At 39.0% G+C, this 23,450-nt stretch overlaps 1 protein-coding gene across 2 annotated transcripts in view; it reads left to right on the forward strand.

The window, feature by feature from the left end:
- MKLN1 (muskelin 1, intracellular mediator containing kelch motifs) overlaps positions 1–23,450 on the forward strand; it is a 110,592-nt gene that overhangs the window by 149 nt on the left and 86,993 nt on the right. For both annotated transcript variants that reach the window (XR_775239.1, XM_010581020.1), the window contains exons 2-4: positions 13,703–13,772; positions 21,161–21,303; positions 22,724–22,812. Coding sequence is in view for 1 of the 2 variants with exons in the window: in XM_010581020.1 (XP_010579322.1) it covers positions 13,703–13,772; positions 21,161–21,303; positions 22,724–22,812 (302 nt within the window). In the remaining variant the exon portion in view is untranslated. The remainder of the gene's footprint in view (positions 1–13,702; positions 13,773–21,160; positions 21,304–22,723; positions 22,813–23,450) is intronic.

Below are 23,450 nucleotides of genomic sequence, written 5' to 3' on the forward strand. Positions count from 1 at the left end.
AGCCCCACCCCGCAGATTTGGGTAAGTCAGGTGCCTGTGGGCAGTGTGTTTTTTGGCAGCCGGGCTTCCTCTCCTGCCCCTGACCTCTGAAATGCTGGAGGCTTGCTGGGCTGCCGTCGTGTGTGGGTTTGGGGGAAGGGGGTCATCTGCTGCCCTCGTGTTCTGCTTTTAGGAATTTGGGGTTTGGCAAAAGGAGGCTGGAGGTGCATTTCACAGTCAACAGTTTGCGCTGCTGTACTAATGTGAACCTGTCCCAAATGGGAGGCTTGGCTTGGCTGTGTGGCAGTCCAGCTATGGCTTGTTAAATTCCTCTAGTTACTGAAAGTAAAATTTGGAGTGACTGTAATGTGGCCTAGGTGTGCTATTTTCAATAAGTTAGCTTCAGTGTTGGAGGTCAGGAGGACTGTTAGGATTACTGCACTTGGACACCTTAGTCATTGCAGGCTGTAGAGTCTTGTCTAATCATTGATTGTGCTGAATTTATTAACTTTTGACTGAAATGTCTTTAAGTCACCCACTATCAACAAGTGACAGGGTTACCTTATTTGTTAATTAGTAATGTCATGAGTTATCTCTACTTTCCAAAATGAAGTGAACCTTTAAAAAAAAAAAAGTTTTTCTGACTAAACTAGTTGTCGTATCTTTCTGTATATTTATTTTGTTAGACATTAAAAAGAACCAGTTTCTTTTCTAATTGATAATCTTTGGTGATAATTTAGTAATCCCTTTACCCTTCTGGTTAAAAAGACTTGACTTTAAAGCATTTCTTTCAGGTCTGTCTTCATGCTTGTAGTGATTTCTACCAGCATTTCTGGCTTTCAACATTGTATTGAAGTGTTGGTCCCTGAATAGAAGGGTGGCAGTCCATTATTGATCTTACTGATGCTATATAAAAAGATAACACCATCTTTCTCCTTGATATTCCTTTCCAAGGCTCCCATTAGTTCTTTTTGCTACAGTCTTGTGTCAGGAATTAATGCTCACGTGGTATCTGCAGTGCTGCCCAAAGTCCTTAATGTCATTGCCTTCCATGATATAATTCCCTTTTCCTATAGTAGGGCTGGTGTTTTACAAATGCATGACCTTGCATTTGGCTGTTTTTTAAGATGATGTTTAAATGTGCTTATCATCAGTAAAAACAATTTTAATGGCTTTTAAGCAGTGTTCAATAATCCCAGCGATGGGGTTATTCTCCAGCATGCAGACCTTGGTCTGAGGGATGCTGGTCCTAACGCTTGTGTGCTGTCTTCTATGAAAGTTCTGGTTTTTGCTTGCTGTCTGCTGACTTTTGATTCCCATGTTCTGGGAGAGAGCCTAACTGCAATCTGAAGTGGAAAAGGGAGGCTTTGACCTGCAATTTAAGATTAGATTCTTGAAAGGAGAAAATTTATAAAGAAACATATGGGAGGGTAGGTTTTTGGGGATGGAGTGAACATGGAAAACTTTAAAATTGCAGGAGGGACAGGAGCATAACATACTGTGGGATGAACACACAGATAGAGCTAAAAATTGTCTTAGTATTTAATATGTGGAACAGAATGATGCTTTTCTGGAAGGATATTGGGAATTCTGGTTATACTGTAGTTTAAATAAGTTTGCTAGCGTAACTGGGAAGAAACCACTTTAACCTTGAAGTAAAAGAGGGACTCTGCCATAATGTATGTAGGAATACATTACTTTATTAAATAATGTTGCTTGTTGTTGGGAGCTGTGGTATTGCAAGCAAAGTGCTTGTGGAAGAGGAACAGAGTAGATTACCCATGTACTTTGTCAGCTAAGTACAACTTAAACACACTTCGTAAGTAGTTGTATGGTTTTAAATGTAAAACAAAGCAATGAAATATAAAATTTCCATTACTGCTGTTCAGGGAAAAATTAGATGTCTAGTAACTTAGATCGCATCTGCTTATGGGATGCTGAACTGATATTGAAGTTTTTCAGAACACAGAAATTGCCTGATAACTGCTCTTGTTAATTAAAAAACAAAAGTGTTTTTCAAAGACCTTTCTGGTCATGTTCTATTTTAGGATCAGTAGTCTATTGAAAAATACCAGTTTTCTTTCAATGACAGAGAATTTTCTTCTGGTGAATGCCAGCATCTTTCCTGTTGTGTTTGCTGGTGGTATTAGAGGATTAGTTAGTGCTGGATCCAATTTCTGGCTGTTTGGCCAGTGCTGCTGCTACCTGCATGTTTGCAAAGACCTTTCCAAACATTAAATGAAGATAGTCCTTCTCTAGGCTGCCAAAGAATAGTTCTACTGTTTTTCAGACTGCTGGAGTTATCCTCTATTGGCTTATAGCTGCCAGCAGGAAGACTGACTTGGATATTTATTTTAAAAACTCTGTGGGTAGAAGTGAAAGAGCTGGTCTAGTAATAGTGTCTAGTTCAGCCTGCGTTGTAGGGGAGGTTGTGCCTTTGGGAAGAAAATTGATCCAAGAGGAAATTTGTTCTTGAAACATCTGGCGTTTGCAGAGACACTCTGCCTGTGCAGAGGCAACAGTGTGTTGAGAGGCTTCAGCTTGTCCAACTTGGAAAATGTTCAACCCAGCACGTCGCCTGAGATTCCTCCATCAGATCCCTTCCTTGCCTCTCCGCAGTTCCTCCCCAAAGGAATGGAGCCATGTGGGAGGCTGCTCCCTGATAGAATGTCTCATGAGGGACCGGCCTAGGGATTTCCCCACCACTAACGGTCGCTTCACACGAGCCACACAGACGAGTTCTGGTGTCTTTTGACATACGTTGGGAGAGAGAGACCTGGACTTTATTCCCCTCTCTCTTCTAGCCTTCTGCAGAAAATGATGAGCTCAGTCACTTCTCTTTTTGGTCAAGGAGGGAATAAACAATTTATAGAAGGTAATGTGGCCCTTGTTCAAACTTGGGTTTTTTTTGGTAAGGAAGAGAACCAAAAGCTGTTGCTATGCATTCTGAGAGAAGCACTTCATATCCTGATTTTTTTAATAGCCTGTTTTTGTACCTACTCCAGTTTGAACTGCCTGCTCAGGTGAATAAAAGGTGAAGTATTGTGCTCTTTGCCATGGCAGTCATGTACCCTTTTCTATTGCCGAATGCTAAATTACTGTATCCTAGGACCATGATTTCTAGTGGTTGCATCAGACTAGTGACTGATGATACCTTGTAGTTGGCCGATGCACTCGGGTCCTTCTGTCACTGTTTTGTATGGCTGAAATCCTGCTTCAGAGACTAACAAGAGCTTTTTACTGTGTTATGCTAGTCATGTAACTTTGTGAGGAAGTTTAATCCCATTTCTATTCCACAGTCATTCAGGTTTTCCTGTATGGTATCTATGTAGAAGATGATCAGTATATTTCCTAGATTTGACTTTAGGATTCTTATTGGTATTTTGTTCAATTATTTCTTGTGCTAAGGTCATTAGAAAGAATATAAAATAAGATTGGTTTCTTAGCTGATAATTAAATGCCATTAGCAACGTCCTCCTAATTGGTAGTCACTTTTTCATTGCAACCCATTTTTATCTATTTCACTGTGGACTTCAGTTATCCTGATAATTCCAGTCTTTTCTAGTTTGACGCCTTGTGTGGTACTGCATCAAATGCTGAAGGCTGGATGGGTCTGTTGTCTCTTTCCTAGAAAGCAGACTGAAACAGAGAAAGATCCAGCTGATTTGTTACAATACACTTAAAATGGATGTGTGCATTTTTGCTGTTTTTTCTGTATTTCCATCAAACCAGAGGAAGTAAATGAAGTGAAAGATGCTTTGATAGTAAAGTATGAGTGACTCATAGGCTTCAAAAGTGAGAATACAAATGTTGTTTGCTTTTTAGTTAAGAGGATGTGACAGTAAGTTCCTGCCCAGTCTAACCAAACATCTACTGCTGTATTGTGTTTACTCTGAAAGAGAGATGTACTCTCCTGTGTTTTCAAATCTAAGGATTGCAAAGCATTAGTAAGAAGATACTGAGAACATGTGTAACAAACTTTTGGGGGTAAAGTCCATAAGGATTTAAAAAAAAAAAGCCTTAAAATAACCTGAATTCCAGCTACCCTGTTCTCTGAGGTTTCTGTATCAGGAAAAAACATGTATTTGTGGCTAGTGAAACATGACTTGGTTTTGCCTCCTACCATGTGAAACCGATGATTCAGGTCTGTACCTTATAGGTTCATAAATCTTGTTATAGATGCATCCAGGTCTTGAAGACTCTCATGTTCAAGTTGAGATCAGTCATGATGAATGAAAAGGTTTGTTTTTACTGTTCTGTTTTCTGATACTGAGCTTTGTTTCCCTGACAAGGTGAAGATACCTTATGTTGAGGTCTCAGCAGTTTAGGGCTATCTAAACCAGACCAACACAGTGGACTAGCAGAGTGTGATTTAGAGCTTCTCTGGCAGGGTGAACTGTGTTCATTGTCCATATGCTAGAAGTTTTAATGATACAGCTTATGTCTCATGGTCTCTTAAATAACTTCAGTTACGTAGCAGTGATGATTTCCATTCTAGTTGTAGAACTGCAACTTTGGGTTTGTTTGTTTTTTTTTTTCTACATATAAGCATGAATGTATTTTTTTAACTTAAATTGTCAGCATTTATAGCTTTGAGTATTTTCATGTAACCATTTCACTTTCCTTGTTCTAATTGCTTTGCCTTTAGATATGGGAAGATGAACAGGCACACCTGTTGGCTATCTGTAATTATGTCCTTGTGATGTCTTTGCAGTATCGATCAATACTTTTAACATTTACTAAAATGAGCTAGGAATGCAAACACTGGTTAATGAAGTGAGCTGACTGACTCTGTTCCCCTCTGGTGAACCCTGTGTATAGAAATGTTCTCAGTTCTGCTTCTTGTCGTTTTCAGTGTCCAGTGAAAAATATTTTTTTTTCCCACTTGTTGGTGTGGATTTTCTGGATGTTTCTAGACAACCTCATGTTCTGACAGGTGTTTTCCCCCTTGCTTATGTCACTTCTGTAGCCTAGCATTTTTCTCTGAAAGCTGAAATTCAGTACTTAAAAAGCAAAGTATTTCTGTAGAAAATAAAGTTACTTACAGATTGAATACATAAATATTGGGTGCTTCTCTAGTGTCTGATAAGGTGAAGTGTTGAGAAAGAAAAAGGTCAGAGAGGTGCAGGGAGTGAAAAAAAATCACAAAATTATGAAGTTGTTCATTCCTTACATTGGCATCAGAAGTCTGATAGCCCTTGCTTCCCAGGTAAAAGCACAAATGCTGTAGTATGAGAAGAAATTTCTTTAAGCTGCAGTTAAAATATAGACATTATTTAAGAGATTAGACGGAGTTATTCACTGGCAGAAGGATGAAGGTGAAATGCTAATTGCTCTAGTTCCCTGGTGTGACTAACCTGGCAGAACCTGTATTACTCCAATGTTCAACCTTTTCTGGGATGGCAATTTTGGGGAACATTAAGAATGTAAAATTTTCATAGGAGGTGTTAACATCATCAGATTATGGATCATTTGTTCTGTATGTGGCTTTATATCCTGCAAGCTTAATAAAGGCTTTCAAGCTCCTGATTACTAATTACTTGCTTAAAGACTAAAACATTATTTCAAACAGAGCACGTTTTCCTGGGATAACTGTTGTTACTGCTCAGACAGCATGTACAGTCTGTTTGATTTTTTTCATGGCAAAGAATATAGTTTCTTATTCTGTGCATTCATCTTCTTTTTAGCAGATTCCTCTTAGAATGCACGGTTAGGTTTATTGCAATCGTTGATTTTATGATGTGATCATGATTTTTCTGTTGAGGTTAAGTGGTATGTGCAGCATTGATTCAGTCAGTTATCTAGAGGTCAGCATGTTCCAAATGTCCAAAGCAAGCCAGTGCTTGACTTACTTTATTTGCATGTTAATATAAGCTTCTGAAACCAAATGTAGTTTTGCTTTTTTGACTATGGCCTGTTGAATTTTGTAGGAACAGTGGACTGTAAGTTCAGCTGGGTCGAAATTCAATAATATACTAGTTACTGGAAGGGGAGGAGGGAGCGCTGAAGATGTAGAGTGGTTTGTTACCTTAGGTAGTTGCTATTTTAGTCATTACTTGAAACTTAGTATGCATAATCTTTGAGAAATTATTTCCTGGATCAATTTAAATCAAGGAGCACAACCATATATTTAAGTTGAGGATAGCAGCCTGCATGTCTGAATTTAAACTGCAAGAGCAAACTGGTTGATAGTGCTTGCTCCTCCTCTGCTGGTGTGTTCTGCAGTTCCTGGAAAATGACACGATCTTGATAATGGAGAAAAATTGTGCACTGGTAATTTTGAGTTTGGTGTTTTCCTCAGTCCTCTCTGCCTTTTCTCCCCAGACTGACTGCTGGGTTCATAATGTCACTCTCAAGCACTGGAAAGGTGCCTGAAAAACACTGAAACTCTGCTTAGGACATTACCTGTATTTTTCTTGAATGCTTTTCTATAGGTACATACTTTAAGCAGTGTTTGGCTCTCACAGTAGCTATTTAAATACTAATTTGCTAGTCTGTTCTATATTTGAAAGTTGTATTAGTAAAGAGGTGCTCTTAACACAGAGTGTTAAAATGGAAGAAAAAAATTTGGATAAGGTAAATTGACCTGTGAGTAAGGAATTGCTGAATGAGTTTCCACCCTGCTTTTTCATGACGGTGTGCTATTGCTAACTTTCACATTTTGTCTCCTAAAAAAACCTGCTTTCTGGTACAGGGTTTGGAAGCTGTACCTAGGAAAGTAATGTTGGCTTGGGAACTGGTGTACCCTTTAGCATGAATTATTTATATTGCCCCAAAATAAGGAATTATTCCATAATGTCGCTCTAGGGGCAGATGTTCCTGACTTGTAATGCAATTCCCCAAATAACTAGGACTTAATGACAGGCTGGTATTTCTTTATTTTCCCAGGTCAATATTTTGTCTTCTGGACTCCCCGAGTAGAGTTACATCATTAGTGAGAGACCTTAATTTTGAAAGGAAAGCTAATACAGTGAAAGTTGTCCCAGCTGGAACCACGAGGCATTTTCCATAGTTCTGGTGAAAAATCTCCATACCTGATGTTAGTTTGGGCGTGAGGGGGCTTCATCTGTTTTGTTCAACGTAGTCTGCTTTAAATTCTTTTACAGCCATCGTTTTTTTGGGTGAACTTTTTACTAAGTGTGAAGTTACAGTGCTGATGAACATTAAAGATGTGTTTATGGCTTACATTAGGAATTTATGTCTTTACATGTAATCACTTAGGCTGTTTTTGTGGATTCCTCTGTTGAGTGGAAATATTACTAATACTGTGGCATGTAAGAACATTGTTGCAATGCTGTGAAAACATGGAAGACCTAAATCTACTTCCTGGCCTTCATAAAATTTTTCCATGTGTGTGTTAGTCAAACAAAAATACTCCAAGGTTGTGATGCTTCCAAAATACAGCATAGGGGCTTGACATAGATGTGTGCTAGACATTGATTTCTTCTAATCTTGTAATCTTGTCCATTTCCATGAAAATGCTTTTGGAAATGAGAAGTGAGAGCAATGCAGTACTAAAGTGCTTTATATACCACTAGTATTGTGGAAGATTGTGGTGACTGCTGGCAGTAGAAGAGTGGCTTTTCTGGTGATTGCTGGCAGTAGAAATCCCAATGTTCACAGACTGACTAAACTATTTTCCCAGCAAGAAGTGAGGTTTTTTTTTTTTTTAAATGAAAACTGAACTTTGTTATAAAGTGGCTGTGGCTGGTGATGTCTTAAACTCTGGCAAAATTTAGTACAGTATTTTATTTATTGGCAACAAATCCAGTGAGATGAAGGATCTAATATCTCTGTCTTTTTCCTTGAATATTGAAGAGTAGAATTCATCCTATTCTTGGTCTTTTTATCAAGCCAGGGTTTTATTTCTGCTCAGGGAACCTCCTGGAACCTCACATAAGCTAGATTGCATGCATGCCATGTTGCTGGAGTTAGTACTTTGTGTATCACTTAAAAGAATGGATTTCAAATATCCTTGTGGCTTAGACATGTAGAAATGAACACTGAGTATGAAAAGTGGACAAAAGAGAAGGTTCAAGATAATCTTAGATTTACTAATATCAGTTCACTAAGTTGATCAGGTGAAGCAGTCTTTATAATTGCTGATTTCATCAGCATTTCAAGTTATTTTTTCAAAAAGTAGATAGACTTCAAGTACACGGAAAAGATCTGTTGTTTCAGTGATCTAACAATTCTTAAATTTAAAACCAAAGCTAGTGTGGGGAGAGAACAAACGTTGGTAATTTTTAAGCTTAAAGGTTCAGCACCACTTACCAGTTAAATTGCATCTGAACTATAATCCCTAAACATTGGGACAATTAGGCTGGTAATCATCTGTGATATGTGAAGTTACTGTGGTTACCAACATATGTGCATAGGCCTGACTTTATTTTATTTTTTCTCCAATTTGTTTTTCTGCTGTGCTAGCACTGATATTACCAAAGTGAAACTGGGAGCTCTTGCTGCTAAGGATTTGGGTTGCTCAGTGCTGTGATACAGTCAAAAGTTTAATCTGTGATTTAGGGTTGTTGAGTGTCACTAGAATAGAAGTTATTTACCAGGCTCTGATAACTTGCTGGGAATTGACTATACTGCTGCAGTTTTAGTCACTATTGGTAACATTTAATTCCTGGTGTGTCAGGAGGAAGCACTGATGAATCAAAGATATCTATCTTGTTTAAAGAAGCCCTAACGAGAGGGGGGGGAGTGAAAAGGAGTGCTTTCTAACTTGTGTTACTGGAAATGTCTGCAACAGTGTAATTCTGTGTTTAAGGAGCAGTTTGGGTTTTAGTAAAGGCCTTTGCCTATCATTGGGCTGGCAGTAATGACCGGCAGCTTAAAAAAAAAAAAAAGTAAACTGTTCCTTGAAAGAAATAATTGAGAAACTGGTTTTAATAGAACTATTTCTAGGCCAGAGCTAAGTGATACCTGTTTGTTGTCCAGTATAGTCAGCTGTGATAAGTATATTTCTGTGTGGTGATTTCTAAATTCATCAGTTTATTTTTGTATGCTGTACTTGCTTAGCTATTTTACTTTTGATAGAAGTAAATTTATAATATACTGGATGTTTGTGTGAAACTCTGTGGCTGAGGAGATGGAAGCAAATTCGAGCAATACATTGGCAAACCTCATGACAGTATAGTATTTAAAATTGCACACCTGTGTACATGTTTAACTCAAACTTTGTTTTACTATGCAAGAGGTCCTCCTGTACTTCTCAGCATGGGGTTAAGAAGTCCTGTGTTTTAAAAAATGCAAAACCAAAAAGCCACATCCAAACCTCCCAAAACCTGTTTCCTCAATGTATATGCATACTGCATAATAATTGGACATGTTTTACTGTGTTTCAACCAGGAAACTTTCATGTCTTCGCATCCTTATGCCATTTTAAGCAGAGAACTTTTCCAATGGAAAAGAGAGAAACTTTTTAACAAAGTCTAAAAAGCTTTTTTTGAACTGCTTTGGGGGAGAGCCATAGGTACATATAGCTTTTTAAACATCATAGCCAGGTGGTTTGAAATCAATGTTAGCTGCACTGAGTTTCTGGGAGTTGCAGGAGAAAAATTTCTCTAATTCTTTCCAGATCCAAGGAACAGGGGTTTTTTGGTGGTGTGATTTGTTTTTGGTTTTTTTTTTCTTTTTTCTGTTTTTCTTGGTTAAGACTGTGTGTACATTCCAGTGTCTAGGCTGGGCAAGAGTGTCTCCGTTGATACTTTGTACTTGCTGGTGTGATGGTTCCATGTGTTTGAAATAGTTGTCCCACCATGCCTTACAGCCTTCTGTAAAGGGGAGTTAGTGGAAATTTTAATCTGTGTATTCGAGTGGCTGTATTCGTGCTAGTCTGTTTTGGGGGGGGTGGGGGGGGGGGGGAAGGAAAAAAGTGTCACATGAACAACCCTGAAGGTCTTTGTCCATTTTCAGTCAGACTCTGTTTTCATAGCACTCCAAATGCTTTTTTGCAGCTTAATGGCACGGTACCTTGGCAGTTTTCTAGAAGAGCAGCATCTGAGTTCCAAGTCCTCTTGGAGATGTGTGTGTCCTTTTCTGCATAGCTGCTCTCTGAAGAGCAATTTGAATATGCCAAGCAAAGCTAGTGTTTTTGGATTTGTTTATTCTTAAGCACTTGTTCCTAAAGTCATGGATTTCTTTAACAGCAGCTTCATGAAAATACTTAGGTTAGATGCAAATTATAGCAGCCTTAAGCCTAATTTGCAGTATATTCTGCAAAGTCATCTTATTTTTCCCTTCCTCCCCCCTTAGAGTTTGTCATGCCTGAAACCACAGAGCTTTTTGCACAGAGAAGTCCTCTGGTAATACCAAGCGTGGGGACATCTCTAATTCCAGCAGAGATCAGCCAGCAGTTGGTACAACGGATATAATGGTTTCTGGGTTGGTAAAAGGAAAAATTATCTACTTCCAGCAGTTGCAAGACCAGTGTCTGCATGGGTAATAAAAGGAAACTTCCACTGTCTTCTGCCAAGAGGGCTTTCTACGCAAAGCAACCAGAATGATCCACTTCTCTTATTTAGCAATGGGAACGCTTACAATAATGGCTTAGATGCTAATAGCCACGAAGGAAGCTAGATTATGAATTTAAGGCACACCAGTACTGCCTCTGGACATGTTATTGTTTGTTGTGCAAATAAAGTAGCTCCTTCTGCTTAGCCTTCAGTGTGGGGTAGGATTGCCCACAAAGTAGCAGAGGTACCATGATACCTAATTTTTTTTTTAGGAGTTACTTGCCAGTGGGAGAGTGGTATTTGGAGTTCACTCTAGTATGAACCCCTAGTCTGCATCCAGCTGCTCATCTTTTTTTCTCCTTTTGTGCTGGTGCTAGTAGTAAGCTGAATTGGAGAACTGATCTGACTAAAGAAGTTAGTTATGCTGATCTTTATTGTAGCTGCTGGTGTAGGGAGGGGGAGGATCAGGCACGAGTGGGTGGAATGGTCCCTCTTGGCAGTGTTGTAGATTTATGCTAGACTAGATCTTGTATCTACAGTTTATGATTATGAGTTATCTCAAACCGCATTTAATGGGTTGCTTTTTTTCATAGGAAAAGCTTGCGTAAAACTGGTACTTGCGGTAGCTCAAGGGCTTACAAATACCTTTTTTTAATGCTTTGTGAAAATTACATGGAAAGTCATTGAGTTAATGGAATTTTCACTTCTAAAGTTTCTCAGATTTTAATCTAGGTGTCATATCTGAAAAGCCTGCCTCCAGGTACTGTGTAAGAGTTTTGTGATGTCTAGAAAAAGGGCTTTACATGGAAAAAGACGTGTGTCATTAGGATATGCATTTGTTTGTTTCTTACTGTCTCATGACTGCTGGAATGCTGGAATTCTTCCAAGTTCATAAATTTTCTCAAACCATTATGGTAAATTGGCTTTGTACATATGGACTTCTGTTTTCAATGTTTGTTTAATATTAATAAATTAATAACCCATATATTTTTAAACATATGTATAACTCCATTGACACTGCTATCTTTATCTTTTAAATTTTTTAGCCTTAATTTTGTGTGAGCTGCCTGTCCCTTTTCTCTCTCTCTGCAGAAGGATTTTTATCTTGTCTAGCTGTACTGATTGAGGTCCTCTTTGGTTGTGGCAAACTGATCTTTGACCCGGAGAAGCAAACAAATCTCCTTCTAAAAATACGATCTTTGGGATCTGTCCCGGTTATAAAATGCCTCTTTCCAGCAGGGTATTATCTGACCACGTAACAGTGCCAATTCCTGCAAGTGTTGCCTAATGTATGAAGAGCTTATCGTCTAATGTTTAAGCAAATGTAACAGCATCATAAATAAAATTTATTCTGTAGGGTAAATTGTCTTCTTGCATGCTAGGATAAAGTTCCATAAAGAAGAAAAACCCTACAGTGTTATCTGGTTTTATCTGCCTTCATGTCCCTTAAGTATTTAATATAAGATATATATCTCTTTCACGTTGCGCACTTTTTTCCCTCTCCAGATATTAAAAGGTATTAAGAAATAAATATGCTTTTGCCTTGCCTGTGGCATGGTATAAACAACTGCAGGTATGATTCTTCTCAAAACAAGTGTGTTTTGGTTTCTAGTGGTGACTTAGCTTTGAGATTGGCAACTTTTATTAGAAATCTGTGTCTCATCAGTTCCCAAATTCTTCTCTTTGGTTTGGTTGGTTCGTTTTGTCCCTGTTGTAATTAAAGACGGGGACTAGGTTTTCTCTTGGAGTTGAGCCTCTTCGCGCTGCATATTAGATATACTTAGCTGGTCGTTTAGTTATGCAGACCAATGGCTTAATGTTTCCTCTTTTGATGGGGTTAGAGCAAGAGGGTAGTGCATGTCCGTATGCTGTTCAAACGCGTTTTCCCCCTTGGGGCTGCATGAATAAACCAGCTGCAGGCATGGGCCGGTGCTGGCATTGCTGTGTTAATACATGCCATGCTATGATGGAAACTAGCTAAAGGGAGAGGGAACCTGAGTTTTGTTCCTATGCTGTGTAAAAATCATGACACGTCCCTTGTAAAGCCCGCAGATGGACAGCCACTAGGCCAGTGCTCTAAAATGTACGTATTTTAAGGGGCCACCCTGATCTAGCTCCTTGCTGTCTCCCTTGTCACTGTGCGGGACTGCTTGGATACTGTTGCTAGTGTGGTGATTTTTGTCTGCCCAATGTGGAAAGAGCGAGCTAATTTCTCTGTCTGTTAACGCTCAACCTCTGACTTAATCTCTTTCCCTTCTGAGCTTTTGTATGAGTGCTTTTTCCTCCAGTCCTTTGTAGTAATCCAGATGCTCGTGTTCTTTTCCTCCTACACAGCAGATGGAGATGGCATAAGCCTTTTGATGACTGCTTCCTTCTTTTTACATAAGTTTTATGAGCTGGTGAGTTCGTTAGTTGGACATGGTAGAGCTCGTAAGCCCTGTCCAGCAGGTGGTGCATCGTTACCTTGCCAATAATTATATATATTTTAAGGATTTTTTTTAAAGTTTTTAATTTAATCTGGGAGGTGAGCTTTACCGCATGGTTATAGGAGAGGGGAAGGCAGATCCCTCATATGACTCTGATGAATCTGTTTCATTTTAGCCAAAAAACCTATTCTGAATTTAAGTTAATTACCTAAATGCTGTGCTATTCCAAACTGTAAGAAAGCGACTCGGAGGTAATTTTGCTGGTTGAAGAGTTGAACTTCTGCTTTCTTGTGTGTTGTTCTAGGCTTGTAGCTCATATGAAAAATACTTGTTAAAATTTGGCATGAGTTAGATGGTCATCTTCCACCCTCCAAGAAAGTTTAAGTAGGTTAGCAGCTCACTCTCTCTGTTCCAGTATCGCCCGTCTAGTGGAGGACAGTTTTTGGCTTGCTAACTGCTGTGCTGCTCATCATTTTAACCTTATTGAAAAGTTCTCACCCCACTGAGGTGAATGAGACCATTTTTTCCACTTCATTGAGGACTTGGGCCTACGTAAATTCATCTGTTTTACATTTATTTCACAATTTACTTTTTATTTTTTATTTTGCAACTTGGAGCTCCATTTCACAACCACAAGGCTTGGAGGCGTATTTTGATGGGTCCTGTAAAATAGCGATGTAGAAAATTTTTAATAAAAGAGGGGGAGCTTAGTCTCCACCTAGCGATTTAGGTAGTTGCATGAGAATGTTACTGATCTGCATGTATGACAGATCTTACTGGAGATGTAAAATATAATGTGGCTGTTATTTAAATTAATTCTGGCTTCTCATTTTTTAGGAATATCTTGGTGGATAAGCCCAATGATCAGTCTTCAAGATGGTCTTCAGAAAGCAATTATCCTCCCCAGGTAAGCATCTGAATCTCGGCAACTGTATAGCTGTGTGGTACAACTTAATATATACTGGAGTTTTTATTTTAAATGTAGGCCCCTACTATTTATATTGACAGCCTTTATAGGCTACCTTCTCTCAGTAAAATGCAGGTTGTTGGTACATTAGGTGTTTACATTTCCAGCAATTTATTTGTGATCTTTCAAGTGCTTTTTTGTGGGGGAGGTTTCACGTTTCATCCTTGACAATCGTGGTTGTACTGGAAATAATATAACCTTATGGTTAGATTAAGCTGCTAATGAGGCATGCAGGTCCCCCTTTGTCAGCACTACTGGTAACTGTTGTAGATTGCTGGCCTTGAATCCTAGATCTAAGGAGCTTGTATTTGTTTCCCCAGTAGCACATTTAGGAGCGTAGACTCTGTTTAAAAAGACATGAATGTCACCTCTTCTGTTGGTTAAGCAGCTTATTAAAATAAGATTTTTATTGATTTTAGCATCTAATTTGCTTTTTCACTATTAATTAGATTGTTAGATTATCCAGAAAAATATGCTTATCCTTTTACTTATTTTTTTTCTCCAGTAAATGTGTTACCCTTCTCTTTTGCTGGTTCTATACCTTATTACTCTGGTACTGTTTGGTCAGCTTCTCTCTCTCTTATGCTGGTTGTTTTAAATTCTTTTGTTTAAAACACTGATGCACAGCAGAGTGTGTTGTGCAGTATCTCTCTCATGCAAAGTTCTTCTGCTTATCTACTTATTTAATTCCAGTACTCCTCATGAGTTAAGTCTCAGAATTTTTGTCTACATAAATCTTGCTACTTTGAAGGTGTGTCTAGACTGGCAGCTCCCTATTGCAGCAGGTCATCTCATCCAGCTGAAAAGCTTTCATCTTGATGAGAGGGAAAACTATCCTGTTTATTCCATTAACATGTTTCATAAACCTGCTTGTGAAGACTAGTAATTTTGATCCTCTTGATGCCTTTGTGCATCTACTGCTCTTTTAATTTTGTTTTTTTACATAAATAAATATATAGATAGATAGATATAACAGCATAGGAATTTAGTCCATAGCCTTAAGCACTTTTAGTCTATCTAGGAACTATCAGTTGCTGGGTAATGGGTATAGAGCATATATTGTATACCAGTCTGTGCCATCCTTTACTTCCTTTCATGCAGGAAGCACGTGTTTTTCTTAGGGCTGTCTTGGTCACAAAGCAAGGTTGGCTTGTGGTGTAGCTTTGGGCAGGGTTTTTCACCTGAGGTGCACTTAGTTGTTGCTAAAAGTTGCTCTTTCATTTTCTGAGCCATCCTGAATATTTCGTGCTTTTAAAAACCTGATTCTGGAATGGGAATACATCTCTTGTAACTAGGTGCTTTAGAATATTCCCAACCTGTGCTTAAAGCTGGCAAGCAGTGATACAAGTTATATTCAGGCACGTAGCTTAAGCAGGGAATAATTAGTGGCAGACTTCTGTATAAACCACATGAGCTTGTTAAAGAGATGTCTTCCAACAATTTTATATGTATTGATCATGACCTGAATTAAGATGCTGTTGCAGAACTGTTGAATCCTGCATGCTAAGGAAGTCACTTAAACCAAACTTTTTGGTAGGGGAGAAATGAATTAACGTCACAAATCTACCTCTTGCTACCTTGCATCTACCTCATCTCTCTCTCTCATCTCGTATCACTCTCTCTTTCTCTCTCACCTCTACCTCATACACACCCTGCATTCCCTCTTACCTCCCCTTCCTCACACACCTCTGCCCCCCTTTCCCTCGCACATCTCCCTCTGTTGTACCCCTTGTGCTGTCTCTCACACCCCCCCGCCCCGCACCCCCTGTCCATCCCTCTCTCATACTTGTCTCTCTTGTATATGAGGTATCCAGATTTGAGGTCCTTTGATCTGACTTAGAAAAAGTTAGTCTTCGTAGTGGCAACTGAGATTGGCAAGACAGTATTTCAGTTTTATTCTGTGTTATTTAAAGACAAAACCAACAGAAAACCTGACTGCCTAAGTGGAAAAAGCCATCCTGCTGGATTCCTCTTACTGGAATCCCTGTATCCAATAGTGACAATATAAAATGCTGCGTAGTTGCTCGTGTATTCCACAAGCCGAATCCTGAGTGCTGAGTGAGAGAGATGATCTGTTTGCAGTGTCTCTAATATGTACTTCAGCTAATTCTCATGCTTCTAACTTGATTGTTTAATTATTCATGTAAAGCATTTTTTACAGTGTAACTTCTCTGTTGAAAAATTAACTGGAAAGAGGGAATAGGGAATTAAAATTGTCAGAAGAGGCCTGTGTGCAAAGAATGCTGCTTTTGTTATTTCTGTGTATGCAGAGAGAAACAGTTCCAAATTGTGTTGTCTCATACTTGACAAAAGAACTTCAGATTTGGTTGCACTTTGCTCAAAATAGCTAGTTCTCGCACCTTGCCCATTGAAAGACTGCCACATTTTAATGCAGGTAAAACTTTTATACAGGTTTTCTGCTTCCTCGTTCTTGCAGATGGCTGAAGTTCTTAAGGCATATTCTTAGCTTGAAAAACTTCAGTTAAGACAGTGGGTGACTGAATTGTAAGTGTGGTGAGGAGAGAAGTCGGGGAGGGGGGGAAGTTTGTTGCTTTATGTTACAATTTAGGTATTTCATATTCAAAAAAATGAAGATATATACACATGACTTTAAATCCCCAGAATAACATCATGTATTCTATGGAAAATGAAGTTGCAAAGCATTTTATGGCTTGTGTGTTGGCATCACTTCATTTGAAAATTGGTCGCTTTGGCAGTGACGTACTTGTTAAAATGTGTGGGTGGCCATAATAGTCCAGGATAGGAAGTGAACTAAAACTCTGTAAAATAAAGCTTTCCTTGTTTCCAACTTTGTTAGCTGAAACTAGGGCTAACACACAACACAAGGACTAATGTCAGTCATGCTCACTGGAATGTGCCATGAGATTTTAATAAGTTCTGCAGCCCTAATCGCTAGTGTTTGTCTCATCAGCGTGTCTCACCGTAATGTAAGGGTTTAGTAACTCTGTGCTGAGGTGGTGGTCCTCTGCTGGCTTTGAGGTGAAAATATGAGTGAGTCCTTAAACATTGATTTATTCCCTTTCCTTGTTGAGTGAAACAAAACCTCTCCAGGAACCTTTTCTTTCAGAGTATTCCTCTTGCTAGGATGAGCATGAATCAGAAGAACATAGGTAAAAATCTGAGAACGCGTTCAGTAGCTCAACAGAGATCCATACGTTGCAGTAAATGTGCTGGAGTCTGTATTAAACCTTTTTCAAAAGGGAAAGAAAATGAAAGTGGAAGTCTAGGCACTTGAAATGCTGCCATGTGACTATATTTAGTAAAGGGTTTCCTCGCTTTATGGGTATGGTAGAGTTAAATAATTCTTGTGGCCATGAAAGCCACCAGTTGGTTATGAATGAGTGCCAGTGAAAGGAAATACATATGACAGCTGTTTTTCTGTTTATTAAACTAGATATCTTTCTTGAGTCTTGAAATAGAATGACCCAGAAATTATATATTCAATAACAAACTTGTTATGTAGTAGCCTATTCAGGCAGAACAGGGCTGATCGTTCTATTTTTAAACTAGTTCTAGGCTTACATAGGAAGTGTGAAGCAATAAGGCTGGTAATGCTGAAGACCTTGGCCATGTCATCAATGCTCATCCTGATGGCTCCAGCGATGGCCTGACTTGGAAGACTGTGTGCAGAAGAACAATTAATTCCCTGCAGTGGCTTGATTAATAATGCGTAGAACAAAAGGATAGATTTTTATTTAGTCACGAGCTTAATTGCAAAAGCAACGGGTAGGTTTGTGCAGTGGACAGGGGCACCTCCTGTTATTTTGTGTTTTTATTTTCACATGCAATACAAGTTTCACTACTCCCTAATAAAAAAAATGCTTGAGCAGAAATGGTTAAAGAGAAAGAAATTAATGAAGTACAGTGGGACTCCAACTATACAGGCAGCTTGCATAGTGCAGTTTGGAATCTCATCCAGTGTATTTGATGTGGAGATATAAATTTTGAACAGTTGAAGAGCATATGTATAAAGTTAGTGACACTGTCCAAACAATTGGTTTCAGTTTTGCATCTGAGAAGACCAGTTTTCCTCTCTTGATTTCCATCCTGCTGTGTAGATTGTATCAGGAACTAATTTAAAGTACATTAATAAAGTTGTGTGATGCAGAAGCATACATATGGTTGTTATCAAATGGTAGCAGAGACCAGAGCTTCAAAAAAGTTTGGAATTTGCTGCAGCTCCTGGTGTGACAGGGCTGGATTTGCCTTTTTTTTTTTTTTTTTGGGTGTACCATAACAAGCTGTTGAGGTGCTGAAGTTCCATACATTACTTCCTCTACTCTGTTCTTTGTGCGTCTTCACTTACAAATATATTTAATCATAAAGCAGTAGTTTTACTCTTCTAATGTTTTGTAGCTTTTTTTTGTAAGTGTTGTAATTTGAGGCTTAACAATTAGGCTGAGGTTTTTGCGCAGTTGCACCAATTAATGTCTGTGTGCCATGCTTCTAATGAACAAACACTTCAGTTTATAATTTGGATTTTTGGAATACTTCATGAATACTTGGACATTAAATGTCCTGATGTTGCTTAGAGCAATAGGATGGAAAAGTGTCAAATATCTTTGTATATGTATTTGTCTGAAATATCATAGACTTGTTCTCTCCAGGTTGAATAAATGACTTAATCTTATGCACACTTCTATCGCATCTTTCAAAGTTACAGAATAGTCTGTCACATCTAAAATCCTGGTAGCAGTCCAAAAATATCCATGCAGCCAGCTGTTTGTGGCTCTTGAGGCAATGTATTTTTTCAATATCAGTGGGATTTGTAGCTGGTTCCTGCGGTGGCAGCAGTGTGTATGTTTGTGTATAAACACAAAAAGTACATCTATGTATATCTTTTTATATGTGTCTGTGTATAGGTATTAAAAAAATATAAAAATGCATATGTATGTACAGGTATTGGGCCACGGGCTTTAAAGCAAACCTGTCTTTTGTTTCCATATCAGTCAGCAGATAAAATCACAAAAAGGTTGTGTTTAGCTTTTGTGCTTATATTTTCTGTAAGGTCTGCCTGACTTGGCAGGTGATGGGATATGTGGAAGCAGGAAGGAGGGCTGCAGAGTTCCCTCTGTCTGTAGGTTTAAGAAATGACTGATAGCCATGTGGAGTAATTGCCATACCTTGCTCCCTTCTAGGCATGTATGCCAGGATAAAGGATTTAACTGCAGTCCTGGTTTTCTCTCCCTTCATTTAGGGTAAGAATTGAATAATGCAGGATGATGTTTGTGACAAGCTTTTGCAAATCTTGTGTGGTACTTGAGAAAGTATGTCTTCATGACCCAAGCATTAGGTTTGTGATTTCAAGCAAGATTAAGAATTGCAGTTGCTGATGCTGGTAGTGCTAGCTTCACTTTCTCAGCTTCGGGAGAAATCTGCAGGGAAGATATGATGATGTAGGAGGAGTTCTTAGATGTTGTTGTGTACTGTCTGTTCTGCACGGGAATTTTGGCAGTGGGCTGTGCCATGTATCAAGTACTGCCTTGCTCATTACAGGACCATCCTTTTGCTCATACCTTCCTTTTCTCTGCTTTAGAAAAAGCTGTTTTCTGTATAGAATTTTGTTTTTTCTGAAGTTTGGGAAGTACTTCGAGACAAAAGCATGGCTTACTGCTAGTTAAACTAACAGTGGGTTCTGACATTCAGGTGGACGGTGTTCACAAAACTAGAAATTTTTCATCAAAAAAATAAAATCTGGAAAGGCACCAAAGCACTTTTCTGTTGTACCCTAGCAGTGCTGATACTCGTTTATTTTCTTAATTCTGAAAAATTTTGAGTCACTGGAAACATCTTTGGCAGTAAATCTTCCTTATTCTATTAGGCACCTATCCAGTCTGCGTTATCATCTGTGACCAGTATATGTACAAGTATTTCTTTTAAGCTAAGTTTTTTGTAAATGTAGTGAGAACCAGCCATTGAAATCAGACACTTATCCTGATGGTCTCTAGAACGATGTCAGTACTGCTGCTAGATTGAGTATTAGTTGTTTTATAGGGCCGTGACAGACTGAAAATTAAATTGATGGCAAAATTTGTTCTGCTTCTCACCCAAAAGATACCCTTCTAGGGTAAGATTGTCCTACTGATGGAGCTGTTTAGCACAAGCAGAGTGATGCCCATGGCACTTTATAGGGAGATACTAGTCTCTACTCGGGAACCATAGAAAACAGCCAAATGCATGCAAATACTTGATGTCGATGAAAGACTCAAGATACTGCGTCATGTCTGGTTTGGCAGTGCTCCTTCTTGAAGGAAAGGGCCACCAGCAGGGCCTGCAGTGGGAGGTGTCGTACAACGCCTTACTGCTCTGCTTGTACTGTAGCCTTGATCACAGGGTTTTGTAACAAAATCCAGCATGATGAGTAATTGCGATTCTGCACTTTGTCTCGTTTCTCTGTTGTGTACTGCTTATTTCTGAGAAGTTAAGGAAGAGAACTAAACACATTGTTTTCAGGTATAAAACTTGACGTATTCTGCAAAACAGGATGTCTCCAGGCTCCCTCCAAGACCTGTTTTGTAGGGGAAGGTTAAATAAACTTGGTGCTTGATGGTCCCTGATGAATGGTGCAAGTGCTTCTTTGCATATGCTTTTCCAGTGGAACAGATCTTTTCTTCCAGCGGTGCTGGTGAAGCTGGTAGCTGGGGCCTGAATATAAATAATCTGACTATTCATATACTGTGGGGTGGACATCTGTGTAAGGGGGGAGCAAATGTTCACAAGGGAGAACATTTTCATTGTTTTATGTGTAAAGCCCCTTTATTGTCAGTTAAGTGGCTTGGTTTTATTTGGTACGGTTAATAAGCAGTTGGTTCCTATGCTAGCCACACATCAAACTTAGTCTGTGTTCAGTGGTTAAATAGTGTCAGCCCAGAGAGGAAAAGTAATTGGATGTTCTCTTAGCATGTGGAACATACTGTATTTATCTAATTGTGTATTCAGTTTAGGTTTCATTTCAGGCTGTAGTGGGCGTTTGAATCATCACTCTCCGTAGTTTGATCCTATTTGCCAGATTTCAGGAAGTCTTGCATCCAGCTTGAAGGAATATATGTAAGCCCTGAATAGAAATGCTAGGAATAGGTAGTTTGACCAAATCTTTTTCCTGGATAAACTGCTTTTAAAGTAATATTCCTAAAAACCCTTTGCTTCATTCCAGGAACAAAGGAGAAAATATAATAATGGGGAGAGATCATCTTAACTTTCATTCTCTGGCTTTGTAAACTGAATTTTTGAAGGCTGTAATGCTTATCCTTTCGTGTGTTTTGCAGCCTTGGCTTTAATACTAAAATTCACTGTTCATTCTTCTGCAGTATTTGATTCTGAAACTTGAAAGACCTGCCATAGTCCAGAGCATCACGTTTGGCAAATACGAGAAAACGCATGTCTGCAACTTAAAGAAGTTTAAAGTCTTTGGTGGGATGAATGAGGAAAACATGACAGATCTCTTATCCAGGTAAGATGTGATTTCATCAGCTATGGTAATCATAAAGGCTGGACCAAAATGCTGTTCCCCTTCACTCCCAAGCAGACACGTGGCTAACAGTGTAATAGAGTTGTGGTTGTGATCCTGCAATTAGCTGCCCTTGTGTTTATGGTTAGGTCAGAGAGCAGCAATCCCAACACTTGCTCCAGGAAGCCTTCCTTATTCTGCTCTAACCACAGAGGATTTGTGGAGAGTGAACTCTTTGAGATTTGGAAGAGCTGAGAGCAGGGTGCTGTGTTGCTGGATTGTGATTCCTTTCTTCTGTGTGCTTGAGGCACAAGAGAAATGAGTCCCCAGGTGTGGGTAACTTACAGTAGCTTTTAAAAGCCCAAGTAACCTGCCTATGTCAAGAATCTTGTTGCAGCTGTAAAGGTCTGAACTAGTCAGCTGCTCTGCCTTTTCCTGAATGGGTAAATAAATCAAATAAGCAAATGGAAAATCCGTGATTTCCTTTGTTTAGTTTGATTTGGTAGTTGTGCTGATAGGGACTAAAGAAAGAGCCTTTTGGCTATTCAAGCTATTTAGAACTTCTGAGTAGTTGCCATTGTAAATTTGCAAGGGCCTTTTGAGGAGTCTTCTGTTTCAGAAAGGGAAATGATAATTTAGGTATCTAGGAGTACAAGAGAAATGAGTAGCAAGAACTAGTCTTTTGGAGGCCTACAGAAGGAAAGCCCACCTCTGGGGAATGTATGGGTGTACGTCATCTGTAGTCAAGCAGAATAGCCATGGAGAAACATGGGAAGTTCTTTGTTGCAGGTGTCCTTCAGGACCATATAGAAACCAGCCACAACCCTTCTCACCCTTTTGCCCTCTTTAGATAGACTAGTCTTGCAATTTGACTTTATTGCTGCTAGAATTAGGGGGGAAGAGGTCTTAGTAGCATAGTAATTATTGATATCTAATGCCATTTCACTTGCACTGAAGTTTAATAAAAATCCTTATTTTGGGACCTGTACTTGCATCTTCAGTAAAAATGGACTTAAGAGTTTTGATAAATTATACTAAATATTTGATATTTTTATAAAGTAATGCCCATAAATGGATCACAAAGCACTTTGGCAGTGTGATAATTCTGAGAGCTGGTCCACCTCCCTCTTGAAAATGGAAAAGTGTGGTTCAGGCAGATCACTTGCTGAAGTCAGAGGGTTATAGGTGCAGATGAGCAGCACTGATCCAATGTCAGTTCCCTCCTGAAACCCCTAGCCAGTTCTGCCTCCCAGGGAGATATAAGATGGTGGATAGCAGTCCAGGCGTTGGTCCAGCATGCGTACTTATGATTCATAGTAATATGAAACAAGCTTCGCATTTCAGGCATGACCTAGATTGCGTTTATTAGCTAGTCCTAAAATACAAGGTAAGATTTAGTAACCTTATTTATTTTTTCCCACAGTGGCTTAAAGAATGATTATAACAAAGAAACATTCACCTTGAAGCATAAAATTGATGAACAGATGTTCCCCTGTCGATTCATTAAGATAGGTAAATGCATTTTTTCAGCATTCTGAGTAGAAAATAATCTCTTCTTATACTTGTGCCAGTCTTGGCACTTGTGACTTCATTGTACTCAGGCAAAGTATCCACAATAGCTGTTCCATTTCATGATCTTTTAGGCTGGTTAGATTGGAACACAGTGAAGTCCTGCTACTGAGAAATAATAGCTTCCTAATTTAAATCCTGGGGAATGAAAGTGAAATACAGTAATTTTCAGAAATACAGTTGCTGAGTCAACTAATTGCTGGAGAAGCTGCTTACTGTCCTACTATAAATTGCGATGCAGAGCTTTAAAAAAAAATCATTAAGCTAAATACTGGTAAAAGTTTCAGCATTGACAACCCTAGAGTTTGAAAAAGGTTGAAGTCTTGTTCTCAAACATGCTCACAACACATAGAGCAACAGCAGAAGCCTTTCTTGTTCTCTTCCTGCTACTCTAATCATGTCTCATTTCTGGCTAAAGATGACATCCGGGGGCAAAGAAGAATTATAACCTGTGATGCCTAGTCTTGTTTCTCTGGTGAAGCTTGCTAATGGGGATGCTAATGAAGACTGGTTATTGTGACTTGTGATGGGAGCAGGTGAGGATCTCTCTTCCTTGCTTCATGCAGGTCAGAGAGAACAAG

Source organism: Haliaeetus leucocephalus, unplaced genomic scaffold (genome assembly GCF_000737465.1).
Source record: "Haliaeetus leucocephalus isolate CR32 unplaced genomic scaffold, Haliaeetus_leucocephalus-4.0 Scaffold751, whole genome shotgun sequence".
NCBI classification, from domain to species: domain Eukaryota; kingdom Metazoa; phylum Chordata; class Aves; order Accipitriformes; family Accipitridae; genus Haliaeetus; species Haliaeetus leucocephalus.